The 18,738-nt window shown below is 40.5% G+C and overlaps 2 protein-coding genes across 4 annotated transcripts in view; one reads left to right on the plus strand and one right to left on the minus strand.

The window, feature by feature from the left end:
* Window positions 1-18,738, minus strand: part of Cad87A (cadherin 87A) — a 672,761-nt gene that overhangs the window by 213,186 nt on the left and 440,837 nt on the right. For all 3 annotated transcript variants that reach the window (XM_089252829.1, XM_089252827.1, XM_089252828.1), the window contains one exon: window positions 5,872-6,069. In XM_089252829.1, the coding sequence (XP_089108955.1) occupies window positions 5,872-6,069 (198 nt within the window). The remainder of the gene's footprint in view (window positions 1-5,871; window positions 6,070-18,738) is intronic.
* LOC149067022 (uncharacterized) lies at window positions 16,278-17,144 on the plus strand. The gene has a single exon (XM_089252831.1). It carries the CDS (start codon window positions 16,356-16,358, stop codon window positions 17,103-17,105), a length of 750 nt encoding a protein of 249 aa, XP_089108957.1. The 5' UTR covers window positions 16,278-16,355; the 3' UTR covers window positions 17,106-17,144.

Consider the following 18,738-nt stretch of genomic DNA (forward strand, 5'->3'; position numbering starts at 1 on the left):
ACAGAGAACCTGAGGGAGTTCATGAGTAAACTCTGTCCTGCTCTGGTGGCTCATCATGGTTCCCATACAGTGTTCGTGCACAAAGATCTTGCTACCTGCAGTCACGTCTTTCTGAGATGTGACTCTGTTCGACCACCGCTACTTATGATGGCCCATATGCCGTCCTGAAACAACATCCAAAATTCTTCACGATACTCATTGGCACTCGGAAGTGTACAGTATCGCTGGACCGGCTGAAGCCTGTATATTTGGAGCACTCGTCCGAAGATCCAGAATTATCTAAATCAAGTGTTCAGCACAAACCGTCCGGAATGACTTTACGTTCTGGCAAAAAGGTGACATTCAAAGTCTAGGACTACAGTTCCTCGTCCACCAGTGGGGGTATCCTGTGGCGTATGAAAATCACAGTGCTGTGACGTGTACATCTGGCACTGCAGTCCATACACATATAAACCGGAATCAACCTGGAAATAGCTGCTCTTTACCACTCCGTCACTAGCCATCACATCCACGCAGGTCGTGCTGATGATCTAAATTCTTTAATTTTTATGTCAATTATGCCCTAATACTTAATTGTTTAATTGTTGAATGTTTAATTATTAATTGTCCTAACACTTAATTGTTTAATTGTTGAATGTTTAATTATTAATTGTCCTAACACTTAATTGTTTAATTGTTGAATGTTTAATTATTAATTGTCCTAACACTTAATTGTTTAATTGTTGAATGTTTAATTATTAATAGTTGAATAAATAGTTATTAACCCTTTCAAGTTTGTATATTCAATATTGGAGTCATTCACCGCACCACTCTTTGAAAGCTTCTCGTTGACCACATTCATTTCTTGGGAGAGTCCTTTCAATGTGTCAACTACTCGGTTCATCCTGCTTTCACTGACAGCAATGTCTCCCTTCACTCTAGCAATCTATGTGCTCATTTCCTCTTTGACTGCAGCAATGGACGTGTTGACAGTGGCAGCAAATTTGTTAATATCTTCCACGATGCCCAACCTCGTCTTGGCCCATAACATTCATCAGCTGGTTCAGCTGTTCTCCCATCTCGTCCATCTCAATTCCTCTCGTCTTGACCATTTACGTCCTTGCATTATCCCACTTTGGACACCAAATTGTTTCGGATAATTTTTCTCACAAGTCTTTGAAATGAAAGAGAATGCAGGATGTCACAGGTTTATTCACACATCATCTACTTTTACGTGTATTCACAAGGAGAGATCTTGATGGAACACGATCGACAAATAACAAGAGCATAGCTGCCAACTTTTGAAAATGAAAATTAGGTAGATTTTCACGTGAACCCGTATTTTATACTAAAACCACTCCCTAATAAAAACAAAAGGGATTTTCCACACAACATTTAAAACATAGGGAATAAAATCCTTACTCAAAAATTGAAGTCAAATAAAGTAGGGATTTTACACACATGGAAGTTAACCAATGGGCGGAGATACGTGGAAGAGCATGGGAGGGCAATGCCCCCCCCCCCCAGCGTCAAAGATGGAGTCGACAGATCTAATCTATATGAGTATAAATGAATTGACATCATCATCGTGTGCCCCCCCCAGTAATAATGAATAATAATGGCTGTGCCCCCCACAGACTTACAAGTCTATCTCTGTCCATGAGTTAAGCCCTTGGGAATAAAATTCCTACACACAAAAAAAAGTGAAATTGGGAGGCCGAAACTTCAATGGTGATGTAAAAAAAATATTGTGTTCAATCAGAAACAATGTGAACAAACATTCTACGTGAATGACCCCAAAATCATTGGAAGATGAAGGAAAAAACATCAATTTTTGAAGAACATTGACTCTTTGTAACACTTGCTTGATGTTTTTTTGATTTCATAAGGGTGATGATGTCAGTCTTTCCGCCATGACCGATGTTCATGTCCTTAACACAACTTGTACAAAAAGAAAAAGTGGGCCTTTTTCTGGAACATTTGATGAAAGGAAATTCATTAGAATAAGTATCTTTAAAATTGGATTAAATATTTTTTTGCTTATCAGTATTACTGTTTTGTTACCGCACATAAGCAACTTCAACAAAAGAGGAAGTGTTGACCACATGCGCATCACTATAATCTTCAATTATTATCCAAGACTACTGGCTGCTAAGCTATTTCCCTGCAGGATAAGACAAACCACTTTTCTTGTTACCATCAGAGGGTTTGTAAAACTTCCTTTAAAAGGAATTTCCCACTATTTTTCTGTTTACGAAGTGTGACGTCATTTTGAAAGGGGAAAAAGAAAAAGGTGAAAGACTTTGTCCCACAAGAAATTCCTTTGGGATTGTTTTCAGAAGTGGGGATTCTAAATGAAGTAGGGAATTTTTAGGGACAATTAGGGATTTTTGTGATTTTCGTAAAAATGCAGGCGATTTAAAAACTTTTCGGGAGGTCGAGAGACCTCCCTAAAATTCAGGAGACCTGGCAGCTATGCAAGAGCCCTGTCTGCAAATAAGGGGTCTCGTGTTCTCGATACAATTTTAACAGCATTAGTTCTTTTCTGGCAATGCCACCTTATAAAGTTGAAACAAACCTTCTAGAACAGTGTTTCTTAACCTTTTTTTGCCTGTGGCCCCCTTTGAGTCATATTTTTTTCTCGTGGCTCCCCTGTCTTACCCAGAGTTTTCAACTCTCATCTAGAAGCAAGACACTTTACTTTATACATATTGAAATGATTTTTTTTCAATGAATTTATACTGAACGAAAATTTTGCAAAGAAAATTGGCCTCCAGACCAGTATCCTAGATTTATTGATCTCCCCGCTAGTCCGAGTTCTATCGGGACCGTCTCAATATCATGGGGCCCCCTCCTTAGGCAAAGTGATGCTATGGTAGTCCCATATGGAAATAAACAGCATGCATATTTCCTATTTATTTTCAAAATTAATTGCACTGTACAAAATATCATAAGGTAGGGTCATTTATGGGCATGAGGCCCCTCACAAGAGTGGGACTGACAGAGCTACAGCTCGGGGCCTAATATGGTTTTCATCATTTTTTTTTTTTTTTTTCATACAATAAATTTCATATAGGGAAGGGGGTCTGAAAAATTTAGCAGGGGACTTGAGAAAAACCCCATCCTAGGGAACTTGTTGCAAAATGTAGGCGGTAAGGCCTGGGTGGGTCCATGCCCTAAAGAAGGCCCTGGTTTTATGGGTGGTTTTGTTGGATTCTCTCTCTCACTGTAAGTGTTAGTCACTAATATAAAAACTTTATTTCTTCACACCTTAATTTTTCTTCTCAGTTCTCCAAACCAGCTGTCATGGCCCTCTTCTCCATTTTCTTCCGTGGCCCCCCTTGAAGTATCCCAGTACCACAAGGAGGCCATATGGCCCCCGGTTGAGAACCACTGTTCTAGAATAATCTCTAAGATCCGGGTGACATCTTTACATTTCTTCTTTGGCATCAGATTGGAGCTGTTGCTTAATGTGGCAAGTTTGCTATAAATTTCGAGGGGTTTACAAAAAAATGTGCTACTGATCTACAGGTGAAAAATTACATAAATGATAAATAATTACTATTTGCATGATTTTTGTAACAATGCACAGTAAAAAAGTTCATTTATACATCATACAACAATATTATATACACGATATACACTGCTGGCCACCCAAATTGCAACACCAAGACAGACAAGAGATTTCGCAACAATATTTATTTTGTAGATAACATGTTGACCAAGCATCAAATGATTAAATTTATAGACTTCTGTGAAGTGTGGTTCCTGCCAAAATCAGTAGCCAGACCAGCCGCCATTGTTGGAGATCACCCCTGCCACACGCCTCGGCATTGATTCAAAGAGACTTTGGATGTGTTCTTGGGGTACAGCAGACCAAGCAGCTTCCACGCATTGCCAAAGTTGATTTGGTGTGGCAGCTGGGGATGTAATCTGGGTCAATCGTTCAGCAACCATGGACCACATGTTTTCTATCGGCGAAAGATCCGGAGAGCGAGCTGGCCAGGGAAGCTATTCAATCTGGAAATTGACGAAGAACCTTTGGACAATGCGTGCCACGTGTGGTCGCGCATTATCCTGTTGAAATATGGCTGTGGGCAAGCCTTGAAGGTAAGGAAGGACAACTGGCTCCAACACCTCGGAGATGTAGTGCTGGCTTTTTAAAGTACTGGCAATGCGTACCAGAGGAGTGCGAGAGTGATATCCAATACCGCCCCATACCATAATACCCGGTGCAGGACCAGTGTGGCGGTGCATAACGCAGCTGTTCAGCAACCTCTCTCCACGGTGTCTCCAGACTTGAATCCGACCATCGTGGTGTTGCAGACAGAAGCGTGACTCGTCAGTAAAGACAATTTCATTCCATTGTGCCATCCACATCCTTCTTTCATCGCACCATTGGCGGCGGAGACGTCTGTGGTTCTGCGTCAAGGGTAGACGAAGCAATGGACGTCTTGCGGACAGACCACTCTGCTGTAAACGGCGTCGAATGGTACGCGCAGACACTGGATGATGGGGTACAGACTGAATGTGCTGTGCTATGGTTCGTGATGTGGCTGAGCGATCCATCACTGCCATACGCCTGTCATCACATGAAGTGGTGCACTGAGGTGGATGCGATCGAACACGTCGGTCCGTCGTACCCTCCTGCATCCAACGATCACATATCCGCATTACAGTTGTTTGGTTTCGTCCAACACGACTACCGATTTCCCAGAAAGATAATCCACAATCTCGGTAGGCCACTATCCTTCCTCTGTCGAACTCGGATACTTGATCAAAAGATGATTGCTGTTTTCTACAAGACATAATTGATCGTTTTATTGCAAAAACCACAAGAAAAACACAATTGCCGTACTTCAAATCGTCGAAATCTCCAAGCCTTAAATAGCGCTTTGAAGTGGCGCCACAGGCGCGCGTGATGTGCGTCTGAAATTCTAATCATTTGCATATCTCACCTCCGCTAATGCATGTTGTAAATTTCATATTATTTGCATGCTTCCTTCAGGGTGTTGCATTTACGGTGGCCAGCAGTGTATATTACACACTTATATGTATTACGATTATACACATCATATAATAGTGTATAAATCTTGTATTTGTTAGGTACATATTTACAGTGATTGTTGATAATGTTGATTCAAAATTTTTATCAGATCCACCAAAAGTATTCATATTTTGTTACATAAAGAATCATCCGTTTTAAAATCATAACTATTCAGCTTTTAATCCATTTTGATCGAATAATGTATTGGTAGAAAGAGGGAAATCTTGAGTTGCACACAGTTGCCAACAGGTAGGACTAGTGATCTTCCTTCAGCTGCCATTGTTTTTGTCAAGATTAGTTTTTCCCACAGTTAGAAACCGATTCAGATGACTTCATTTTCCAGCAGGACGGGGCACCCCCACACTGAAGCTTGGACGTTCGAGAATTTTTTAACAACCACATCCCTACAAGATACATTGGCCATACAGGACCTGACAATTCAGTTAAACATCACTGGCCTCCAAGATCGCCGGACCTCACAGTGTGCGATTTCTTCTTGTGGGGGTTTATAAAAGACTACATTTATGTGCCTCCCCTTCCAGCTATATTAGCCGAACTGAAGATATGTATAACAGCAGCTGTGGAAGCAGGGAATGCAAACATGTTTGCAAAAGTTTAGGACGAATTTGACTACCGTATAGGCGTGTCATGCATCCCAAGGTGGGCATATTGAGCATCTTTAATTTGGTTTGATAAAGAACTTTATGATTATCCATGTAATATAAAATTAATCTTACATGTGTGTGTTTAACATTTTTCATAATATATGCATTTCAAATTGGGTGATTCTTTTTAAAACACCTCATACTACTTTTGAAATATGCCCCAGTCCTGAAATATTTTACCTGATACTCTGAGTTTGCTTCCCTATCCAAGTTTTTCTTTGTCTTGATTTCACCAGTTACCGAATTTATCATGAATTCATCACTTTGATCCACATTCCTTCCATCAATTTTGAAATAATAAGATATACGACCATTTTCACCACGATCTTTGTCTTCTGCCACTACAGTTAATACCACTGCATTCTCAGCTGCTAAATTCTGAAAATAAGTACAACAGACTTGTATTAAATAATTTTCAATACTGAAAAAGTATTGAAAAGAATAAAGTAATATTTTATAACAAAATCTGAGTAATATTTAAATTATTTATATTGAGTTTTCAATTACCGAAGGATTACCGTCACGCCAGTGCGCCATTTTGTGTCTTTCTTTGTGTTTTTCTTCGTTCTCGTGAGTTTTACTTAGCGTGTTGTTTATTTTTGGGTCATATTCTGCGGTGATTTTCTTTTTTTCAGCGCACGTTGGATTGTGAGATAAGTGGTTTTTTTTATTATATTGCTCTCATTTTTTTTAAATTTTCGTTGTGTATTTTCGATCGACTTAAATTTATTTTTCTCGTTCGCATTTCATTTTCGTTGTTTTTTCGCCAGGTTCGCTCGCTTCTTTGATATAAGTTCGTAGGTTTTTGGACGTTACTGTTAGCAAACAGTGTATACTTTTTCCCGGGTGCTCTCAGTAACTTTGTTTTCCTTCCATTTGGGCCTATTGCTGTAGTGTAAGTGTGATGAGATAGTTAGCTAATTCTAATAAGTATAAATTGTACTTCGTAGCTTAATACTTTTTTTAGAGGGTGTTGTATTCTTTATATACATATTTATTTTATTCTTCGTGATTTAGTGCTGAGCATTCTACTTTACGTAATTTTTTTGTATAATCTCTTACGTATATTTTGCATAGTAATGTATGTTACATTATTTTAATTTCTAGTTAACGTTTCTCATTTTCCTATTTCTAAGTATTATTATTATTATCTAGCTTTAGCAATAGTGTTAGTATGCCTCGACCTCGACTAGTGTTGTGTAGAGCTTGCGACGGGAGGTTTCCCTGGTCTAGGGGTATAGTAGCTGATAGTTTCAATTGTAAAGGGTGCTTGGTTAGGAAAACGCTGGAACTCGAGGCCGAAGCTTTACGGGAAAAAGTTAGGGTGCTAGAGGGCCCGGTTATAATGGAGCCTCTGGTCGTCGAGCCACCTGTTGATGAAGAAGCAATCTCCACGAACAACGACATTTTAGAGGGCGAATGGGTGGTCGTGGATGAGGTAGAGGGGGATAGTGATAGGGGTTTAATCATCGGCGATTCTATGGTTAGGGAACTTGGGAACCGAGTGTGTAGGGATTTTCGGGGTTTCGAGCGCTGTTGTCTTCCTGGGGGGAAGATTGGCAACATTCGAGACGTTTTTCATCGCCGAAAGTTGCCCTTGCGAGTGATTCTGTGGGTGGGAACAAATCAGGTAGGAGCGAATATTAGTGAGTCTCTGTCAGAATACCGGGATTTACTATTATCCGCTAGGGAGGGGGGTTCAGATGTGGCAGTGATTCCAGTGCTGCCAAGGGGTAGTAGGGGATATAGGAGTAGGATCCACCAATTCAATATAGGCCTGAAGGACATTTGCTCCTCACTTGGGGTCACGTTCTTGGAGCTCCCCGCATTTACCGATAGGTGGCTTCGTTCGGATGGGATCCATCTAAATAAGAGAGGGGTCTGGGAGGTTTACGATAGTCTTAGGTCAGGTTTTTTACTCCCAGACCACGTAGTCGGGAATGCGGGTTAGTTAATGATAATCACAACAGTACTCACGGAAAATTACCCACCTCTGACTTGGATGGCTTCTCGATTGACACTAAATCACCGGGCAAATTAAAATGTGTGTTAATAAATGCCAGTAGCTTGGGTAATAAGAAAGATTTTTTAGAAACTATGATAGTTGTGGAGGGCTTGGATCTTATAGCCATTACAGAATCTTGGGCAAAGGATGGGGATGAATCTTTCTTACACATCTCAGGATACGATACTTTTTTCAGAAATAGATCTGATAGGAAAGGGGGTGGAGTGTTGATATACGTGAAATCCTGTTTGAAGGCTAGAGAGTGTAACGTGCAGAGAAGTGATATTGAAACCATATGGGTTGAACTTGAGAGCAAAAGACGTCATAAGCTTATTGTTGGGGTTTGTTACAATCCACCGAATAGGAATCAAAACTACATTGCCAAAATGCATGATGAAATTTCCTACATGTGTAAGTGAAAGAGGGTTCTCATACTAGGGGATTTCAATTACCCGGGTATTGATTGGGAGAACCTTTCATCTGGAAATCAGTATGAAAGAGACTTTCTTAAGTTGGTGCTCGAAAATTTTTTGTATCAGCATGTATCAGAAGCCACTAGGGGTACTGCTATTTTGGATTTAGTTCTTACTAGTTCTGAGGATCTAGTTGAACATGTTTCGGTGGGGGAAGAGTTTTCTTCCAGTGATCATCGTATCGTCAGATTTCACTGTAACTTTTCCTCGGGTAAGGTTGATAACAAAAGACTGGTTCCTTGTTTTCGGAGAACTAACTTTGATGTTTTGAGAAGAAGGTTAGCGGAAGTTTTCAAAACCCGGGTGGATTCAGTAGGGGTGGTAAGTCAATGTGAAGAATTTAGTACGAAGCTGTCCCCTGTTTTGCACGACGTCATACCCTTTGATAAAAATTGTTTTTTCGGGTTCGAAGACCGTCGTCCGTTTGAGTTTGTTCTCAACGTTTCCCCAACACCAGTGGTTGGCATCTTCAGGAGAATTGATAAACTGGATCAAAGTCAAGTTTTCCGGAGTCTCAGGTTGTATTTATGCACATAAGTGGCTTGAACTACACTATTGTTTTGTGATTGGTCAGTTGATTCTATGGCTGGCAGCGTATTGTAAACAGTTGTTATGCTGGTAGAACCTGATTGGCCGAGAGATGTGGAGTTATCTGATTGGCTGTTGTCATCATTCTGTTGCTGGACCTTGAAGGGGAAGGTTCTTGTTCTTCTGAGAGCTGGTGTCCAGGATCTGCTCAATTTCAAAGTTTCTTCTCTTCTATTATAGCTGTTTTTGTGCTTGTATATTTCAATAGCCTCTCTGTAGATTCGTGGGAAGAAGTGGTCAACATTAGCTATTACCTGTGTTTTGCTGAACTGTACACTGTGGTTGTCGTAAAGCGCATGCTCTGCCACCGCCGACTTTTCTGTTTGGCCCATTCCGCAGCATCGTTCGTGCTCTTTTATTCTCGTGGCCACAGATCTTTTTGTGGTTCCAATATATACATGACCACAAGTGCACGGTATTCTGTAGATCCCCGGTGTTGATAGAGGGTCACGGTGGTCTTTTGCTGATCGTAGCATTTCACATATTTCTCTGGTTGGTTTGAAAATGGTCTTTATACGATGTTTTTTCATGACCTTGCTGATTCTTGCCGTCACTCCGGGGATAAAAGGCAGCACAGCTTTTCCAATTGATTGTGACTGCTCATTTTCCGTTGGTGATTCCTTGATGGAGCGTAAGGCTTTCTTGATGTCGTCTTTCGTGTACCCATTAGAGCGGAAAACTGATTTCAAGTGCTCAATCTCTTTACCTAGATCTTTTCCTTCACATAGTCTTCTTGCCCTCTCGATCAAGGTTTTCAGTACGCCTCGTTTTTGGTGAGGTTGATGATTGGAGAGCTTATGCACATACCTGTTGGTGTGAGTAGGCTTACGATAAATGCTGTGGCCTAAACGTTGAAAACTTGACTTTGATCCAGTTTATCAATTCTCCTGAAGATGCCAACCACTGGTGTTGGGGAAACGTTGAGAACAAACTCAAACGGACGACGGTCTTCGAACCCGAAAAAACAATTTTTATCAAATGATGGCCGCGAAAACCTTATCAACTATTGTCATACCCTTTGTTCGAAAAAAGCGTGTTTGTACATCACACCCTCTATGGTTCACGGATAGCGTGCGGAACCTTTATCTTGAAAAGAAAAGAGCATTCAGAGAGTATAAAAGTGAATGTGGTGACCTATCATTGTTTACTGATAAAAGAAGACTGTTGAAGAAAGCGATAAGGGATAGTAAAAAGGAAGTTGAATCTAGGTTGGCAGATAACATTGGCTCTGACCCAAAATCATTTTTTCGATATGTCAATAATGGATGTAAGGGGACAGTTGGCCCCCTCTCGATAGGAGGCTCTAGGTTAGAGAGCAATGTAGGCATGTGTAGTGCTTTCAATGACTTTTTCGCGTCGGTTTTTAATGGAGATAATGATATTCGATATACGGGTGTTGCATGGGGTAATAAAACCCTCAACGATATTCAAGTAGAAGACGTGGAGGTCCTAAATCTTCTAAGAAATGTATGTGCAAGCAAAGCACCAGGACCAGATGATATCTATCCCAGGGTTCTCAGGGAAGGTGCTAATGAATTGTTGGGGCCAGTCGCACAGATATTCAGGAGTAGTGTTGCTGAGGGTATCGTCCCGAGAGATTGGAAACTGGCTAACGTTGTTCCGATATTTAAGAAGGGTAGTAGAGAGGTGGTGTCTAATTATCGTCCAGTGAGTTTGACGAGCTCCCTCTCGAAAATTTTGGAAATTATCATCAAAAGGCAGTTTGTGAAGTGGATAGACGAGAATAATGTATTGTCGGATAATCAGCATGGGTTCAGGAAGGGGAAGTCATGTGTAACTAACCTCCTTTGCTTCTATGATTACGTGACTAAGGCTTTGGGTAAGAGCAAAAATGCCGACGTTGTTTACCTTGATTTCCAGAAGGCATTCGATCGGGTCCAACATGGCAAACTCTTGAAGCGTTTACACGAGATTGGAATAGGGGGCAACTTGCTGAATTGGATAGAATCGTGGTTAAGAGATAGGTCGCAACGAGTTATGGTGAACGGGGAATTCTCTGGTTGGACAGACGTCACAAGTGGAGTTCCTCAGGGAAGTGTCCTTGGCCCCATACTTTTTTCACTTTTTATCGACAAACTCGATCAGGGTATCGATGCGATTATTAGCAAATTCGCAGATGATGTGAAGCTAATGGGGGTAATCGGGAATGAAAGCGATAGGGAGTTGCTCCAGAACAACTTAAACAAGATTGCAGCATGGGCAAATGAATGGGGCATGACGTATAGCGTAGATAAGTGCATGGTCGCTCATTTTGGTTCGAACAACCCATGGTTATCTTACGAGTTGAATGGTGTCACTATCCCGGATGCAACTAGAGTCACCGATTTGGGAATTCTCATTGACGAGCGACTTAAGTTTTCTGAACATTGTTCAGCGGTTGTCAAAAAAGCGAATAGAATGCTTGGTCTCATTTTCAAAAAGGTCTCTTCGCGTTCTCCTAAAGTCATTCTTCTGCTTTTTCGAGGCTTAGTTCGTCCTGGACTGGAGTATGCTGTAAGGTTTTGGAGACCATACCTACAGAGGGACATAGACTTGATTGAAGGGGTGCAGAGAAGAGCTACGCGTGTCCTTATTGGCACACAGGGCTTGAGTTATGAAGAAAGACTTCATTTTTTGAATATGTTTACATTGGATGAACGCAGGTGTCGAGGAGATATGATCGAAGTGTTTAAAATTTTCAATGCAGGGCTCAGCACGGATCATGGCCTCAAAACTAGTGAAAATAGTGACCAAAATATTTAAAAAAGTGACCAAATAGTGACCAAAATGTTTAAAAAGTGACCCAATAGTGACCAAAATAATTTTAGAAAGAGACCAAATGGACAATGAATTTTGATTATTACCAAATTGAATGAATTGAAACTGAATTTAGTTTTCACTAAACTTTGTATTTCAATGGAGCTCATCGAAATTGCTTTTTTTACATATAGTAGTGTGAAATAAATCAAACTCGAATGCATTCTGCTAACCAGAAAAGTTTTGAATAACTTATCAAATTTGTCAACAACTATGTGTGAGAGAGTAACATTACATCCTTTCTAAGTAACAGTAGTAATGCCTTCCCCCCCCCATAGGAGCCGTTCAAGTATTACGTCATCATAGATGGGGGGGAGGGGGGTTTCCGATTTGCTGACTTTTGATGACAAGGGGGGAGGTTGAATAACGCTTACGTCATCAACCACCCTTTATGAAAATATGAGTTAAGATTCGGGGGGGGGGGGGCAGAGCTGATGACGAAATTTTGCTGACTGGGGGGGTGGTCAAAAATGGCAAAAAATTTGCTTATATAATACTTGAATGGCCCATATTGCTATCCACAACCCATCTTAAAATCAATTTAAGCAGGAAAAACTTCAAAACGGGAAAAAATTTCCACATTCAAAGAAGGAAAAAAAAATGAAATAACACAAAATTTGAGAGAATTTGTCCCATCTACATTCTAGTGAATTTTTCATTATGTTATGCTATGAATGACAGTATACAAAATGTACTCAAACTTTTTTTAACTAGTACAAATTGATTTACATAATTAGGTTTGTATAATATCTTCCAACAAATTTTAAGAAATTTACTATAATGATTGATTTAAAAAAAAAAACTAAAATTACATTTTTAACAATATTATTTTTAATTATTAAATTAAAATATTACTTAAACTACTGAATTAAATAAATTATTTAAATTAACTAAATTATTTTAATTGTTAGGGGCCGTTCAAGTATTACGTCATCATCGATGGAGGGGGGGGGGGGTTTCTGACTTGCTGACTTTTGATGACAAGGGGGGAGGGGGGTTTCGATAATGCTTACATCATCAACCACCCTTTATGAAAATATGAGTTAGGATTCAGAGGGGCAGAGCTGATGACGAAATTTTGCTGACAAGGGGGGGAGGGAGGGGGTCAAAAATGGCTAAAAATTTGCTTACGTAATACTTGAACGGCCCCTTATACGTTGAGGGAGGGCAATCCATCCTCCCCCCAACGTCAATGGCAGAGCCTACTGATGTATACATGATGTATATCAATTGTCATCTGCCGCACCTCTAAGACCTTCAAGTCTATCTGCACCTATGGCTGGACTGGGAAGGGTGCGTGGGTCTACTCTTTTACAGGCGGAGGAGGTTCCAAAATAATACTGCCCTTGGGTGAGGGAGAAAACAAATCAGTTTTGAAATTGTTTGGTTTTTGAGAGAAAAATTTGTAAATACATATTTTCCTTTTTTTTTACACACAACATACACTCCTGCAAAAACAACATTTACTACTTTACCCAGAAACAATATAATTTTGCCCACCCCCCCCCCCCGTAATTTTTAACAGAAAAAGACTCCGCAACATAAAATTACAAAAAAATATATAATTTATAACATGAATCAACCAAATATGCGGCAATATGTGAAAATCGATAGAAATATATCGAAAAATACGGAAAATTAGGATAAAATGAACACAAAAATCGAATCAACGACATACGGGGTTTATAAATGTAAATGCGGTTGATAGAGTTTATGGATGATGCTGTCAGGGCTACCTATTTTAGCGCGAATATAGTCGCCACGTTAGCTCGGACTCTTCCCGTAATTTTCAAAGAACAAAAACAGTGAATTCGCCCCCACCCGGGGCACTCGATTTACCATGGCCGTAATATGATATTTTTTCTGGAGGGGAAATGTAATTTTACTGCCCCTTGACTGTGAAATTCGATAATTTTGCAAAGGAATTTATTTCCTTTTCTTAAATATACCATTCCATCAAAAATTCCATTCGAGGCATTGCCCCCCCCCCCCCCAGTTTTTGGATTTGATCACGGTATGTAGCAACCCGGGCCGCAAGTACGTACGAAAATTTACTATCGTTGCCTGTATCCATTTTTAATAACGGAAAAAAGAGTAAACTCGGCACCCTTCCTCGTTCAACACCCGTGGAACCAGACCCCGCCCTCTCCTATTGCGGTCACAACAGCGACTCGACACAAAAACGTTGTAATAACTTCCGAGGTCTGAAAAGGGGATTTTTTTACACAACACCGAGAATGGAGCGCAACTGGGGCTACGGTTTCTTGCTGAGATTTAAATCCAGTTAGAAAAATAGTACGAATTTTATTTCTAGATAGATCGCGATTTTCAGTCGGATGATATTTTATTTTATTGTAAGTAAATTCAAAATACTTGCGAGCTTCTTTGACGTTGGCCAGCTACAAGAGTATTCTCCAAAGCGTACTAATAATACGCTTAATACGTATTAATAGTACGCATCTTTAATATGCGCGCTTTGGTATTCTCCCGCTGCGCGTAAGTTAGTTTCTGCACGGGCTCTCTTTATAAACTCGCTCAATGTAAATGAGCCTTTAAATCGTCATTTCAAATATTTAAAAAAATTAATGAAAGTAACGATAGAACAAACAACAAATGTAACTTGCCCGATGCTCCAAGAAAGGAATTCGGCCCTTAGGACTAAAACTTTTTAAAACAAATAAAATAAAGGATCAATTTTAAAATAAGATGAAAATGAAAGAACGAGTGGGGAAATAAGAAAGAATGGTAGTAGAGGAGGGGAAAAAATTCTTTGTTGTAAATACGCCTTTTACGCTATTTTTTCCGACCGGCTTTTCCATAAAATGACGACTCTTATAACGATAAGGAGCTTTCTTTCCAAGCGCCTTGAAATCAAGTTATGCTGACGTCACACGGTATGCTCCCGGGAAGATAAAGACGCCTTCATATATATATATATAGGGGTTCCTTGTACGATCGTAGTTCAATGAAGGGAGGGAGAAAATTAGCGACCTTGAACCGGTAAAGTTCCTCCTTGAAGAAAAGAAAAACACTGACAGCCGAAAAGCGCGCGAGACCGAGGTTTTTTTGCTAAAAAAAGTGGAAAAAGTGACCTGGGCCCGAAAATAGGTAATAAAAGTGACCAGCTTCTAAAAAAGTGACTTTTAGGGGAAAAAGTGACCCGTGCCGAGCCCTGTCAATGGGATGGATAGGATGGACCATGAACTTTTAGTACACCGCCAATCAACTGCTTTTACAAGGGGACACCAGTATCGATTGGTGAGGGACAATGCAAGGTTATGGTGTCGCAGGGAATTTTTCTCTAATAGGGTTGTTAATAAATGGAATAGCTTACCCCCCGAGGTAGTAAATTGTAACACAATTGACACGTTTAAAAAGAAATACGATAAACATGTTGGGGTAAATCGAGAAGCTATCCATTCTTAGAATAAGACAACCATAAGTATTCTTTATGGGCATTGTATAATATTTTATCATGTGTATATATTGTTTATAATTTGTGTTAATTGCATTTTTAATGGGGTTGCTGTATTTTTGAAACATATGACATCCATATTTATATGGGCATCTTTTTATCAGCCACCTCGTTGGGCATTTTGCCTGTTGTGGCGTTGTATTTGTATTTAGCAGGGTTGGGGTTTTGGATAGGATACGTGGGAAAAACTGTCCAAAACCTCCAAGTTTCAAAATGTTATGTTGAAACCTTTGGTTTTTTTTGGTTTTTTTCCCATGATACTAACATATTTCTAAAAAAAATACTAGCAGAAAATAAAACCAACTAAATCAAAAATATTTCAAAAGGTGTCATTTGGTTTTTTTCTAAGTTAATTGTTTCACTAAATTTATGGTTTTAAGCTTGAAATCTGATAGTAAATTAATATCACTCATATAACTGTTTAGATTAACACTGTTTTCAATTTTTTAGTTTGTTGTAAATGTTATTTCTACTTCACATCTTATTTTTCATGTATGATTATGAAACAGGTACTGTATTTAGGACAGTGCTTGTCCAAAACCCTGCCGAATCTGTCCAAACACTTATCTTTAAAAAATGCATTATATCAAAGGTAACAAATACACATAGTCACAGTTATAATCATGGCATTATTGTGACTCTAAACATAAATATTATTTTTTATTAGATACCAATATAATGATGTGAATAAATATCAAAGATGTAGTGTTTATTTAATGCAAAGTGTTCTATTTTGACTTCTCAAACTTTTTTCTTTAAATTTTCAAGTGAACTTTCTGTTTAAGTTCTCAATTTTCAAAAACTAATTATAAATAAAGGAAAATATCTGAAAAAAAATCAGTCCACTATGTAGCACCTACACATGACTAACAGAACACAATTTCACAAACACTGATTATGCCTAAATGATGATAAAAGACTTCAAGACACAAATTTTTTTTTTAATTTATATCGTTGCTCTTATGTGAGGTGTGGCGTCGCCGCCGACGTGTGGGAAAAGAAAGCCACTTCCTCAGAGCGAGGATTGATGTACGCGCTCAAAGCGCCATCAGGTGATTATTCTAGTTATTGGCGGTTCGTTTCTCGTGATGTATATAGGATGTTGTGTGAAATAAAGTCCGTCCCTTGTGTAAGATATGTCTCTGTAACTACACGCAACCGATGCATCTCATAATTCCCGATATTGGTGACCTTGGAAAGTCTGATCATCAGTTGAGACATTATATCTAAAAAAAGAAACAGCGGACGCATCTCAACGGAAACAACACGTGCTGTTGAACATTCTCGCCCACGCAAAAGCGAAAGCATGGCGGACGTGGCAGCGGTAAAGATACCACCGTACAATTTCGCCGATCCTACACTGTGGTTCTTGATGTGCGAATCAACTTTCGAACTGGGGATTCCGAAACCGGTAACGGACAGTCGCACAAAATTCAACTACATAGTGGCCCATCTACCACCGGAAGCAGCTTCCGTCATCCGCGATGTCATCACGAATCCAACGGCAACAGATCCCTACGGACACGTGAAATCGGAATTAATCAAGCGCAGTGGTGAATCGTCACAGCAAGAGATACGGAAACTTCTCACTGGGGAGCAACTCGGTGATCGTCGTCCAAGTGAACTTTTGCGCGTCATGCGGCGTCGCGCGGAATCACACAGCGTTCCGGACGAGCTCATGTTGGAACTGTTTCTTCAGCATTTGCCAACATCTGTGCAATCTATCCTGGCTGCAGTCACACCACTAACGTTGGACAAAGCGGCCGAAATCGCCGATCGCGTCATGGACGTAGCACCACAAGCGGTAAGTGCCTGTTCTAACTCTTCCGCGAATTCCATCGAGGAACGTTTGTTGTCGGAAATCGAAAAGCTCCATGTGCGAATCGACGAGATTTCCCGAGGGCGAAGTCGTAGCCCGTACCGAAATCGATACCCGCGACAGCGTAGCAGATTGAAAAATCGCGACGAGTGTTGGTATCATCGACGATTCGGCACCGATGCCAAGAAATGTGTCTCTCCCTGCAAATATTCGGGAAACGAACTCAGCAAAGAGTAGAGGCGACTTGCTCTTTGCCATCTACGTCACGTCGCCTGTTTGTGAAAGATATGAAAACGAATCTATCTTTCCTCGTTGATACGGGCAGTGATGTTTCGATCTTGCCGGCAAGCCTTTCTCAGCGCAAACAACGGCCTGTTCAAGCGTTCGCAGCCGCGAATTCATCATCCATCGAGGTGTACGGCCAACGTATTCTTTCCGTGGATTTCGGCTTGAGACGAAATTTTTCCTGGCCATTTTACATCGCCAATGTGTCAACTCCTATACTGGGTGCGGACTTCCTTCATTATTTCGACTTAGTCCCGGACCTTCGCAACAAGTTCCTACGTGACTTGAAAACGAAATTGAAACGTCCCGGACGCGTCTCAAACGCAACGTGCATTCATTCGGTGAAAACGATTACCGGTGACTCGGCGTATCACAAGCTGATTTCTGAATTCCCGGAGATCACTAAACTTCCTAATCCAAATGCACCAGTAAAGCACAACACCATCCATCATATATCCACAAAAGGACCGCCTGTGGTGGCGAAACCTCGTAGGTTAGCTCCAGACAGATTAAAAATAGCGAAATCGGAATTTCACAACATGCTGCAACTGGGGCATTTGAGACCTTCGAGGAGTAATTACGCCTCACCACTTCATATGGTACCAAAAAAGGGTACCTTGGAATTTCGACCGGTCGGAGATTTCCGTGCTTTAAATGCACAAACGTTAAAAGACAAATATCCCATTCCTTGCATTGCTGATTTCACTGCTGAACTGCATGGTACTAAAATTTTCAGCCATGTGGATCTCATAAAAGCCTATCACCAGATCCCAATAAATCCTGATGACATCCACAAAACAGCAATATGCACACCTTTCGGATTGTTTGAGAGCACCAGGATGCAATTCGGATTGTGCAACGCTTCTGCAACCTTCCAGCGATTCATCGATGAAGTGACCAGAGGACATCCTGGAGTTTACGCATTCGTCGACGACATCCTGATTGCATCAAAAGATCCTGATGAACACATCCATCATCTCAAGACTCTCTTCAACAGACTTCAAGAATATGGACTCTGCGTCAACGTCTCCAAGTGCAACTTCGGTAAAGAAACCATCGACTTCCTTGGATTCCGGCTATCTACAAGCGGCATCGAACCTCTGACAGATCGAGTTCAGTGTATCTTGGATTATCCACAGCCAACGACCTTGACATAACTTCGAAGATTTCTCGGTATGTACAATTTTTATCGACGTTTCATTCCGAAAGCTGCCGATTTGTTACATCCGTTAATAAAATTTCTCGAAGGTCATAAAAATAAAAAATCACCTCGTTCTGCTCGTGCCAACGACCAACTCGCGTGGACCGATGAAGCAACAAAGTCGTTCACCTTGGCCAAAGATGCCATGGCAAATGCCACACTCCTGAGACATCCACTTCCTGGAGCTAAATTAAGTGTTTGGGTAGATGCTTCAGATGTCGCAGTGGGTGGTGCTCTCATGCAATTAGCCGACAAATGGGAACCCATCGCATTCTTCTCTATGAAATTGTCCAAAAGTCAAAACAAATGGTCCGCATACGACCGAGAACTATTTGCAATTTATTCATCTATAAAAAAATTCAAGCATATGCTCGAAGGCAGGGA

This window comes from Pholcus phalangioides, unplaced genomic scaffold (assembly GCF_987345545.1).
Source record: "Pholcus phalangioides strain wild (caught in Gottingen) unplaced genomic scaffold, Ppha-v1.0 ptg000031l_1, whole genome shotgun sequence".
Taxonomy (NCBI): Eukaryota; Metazoa; Arthropoda; class Arachnida; order Araneae; family Pholcidae; genus Pholcus; species Pholcus phalangioides.

Bases quoted from the DNA above. Each gene is read 5' to 3' on its own strand.
- LOC149067022 (XM_089252831.1), top strand. From the start codon at position 16,356: ATGGCGGACGTGGCAGCGGTAAAGATACCACCGTACAATTTCGCCGAT.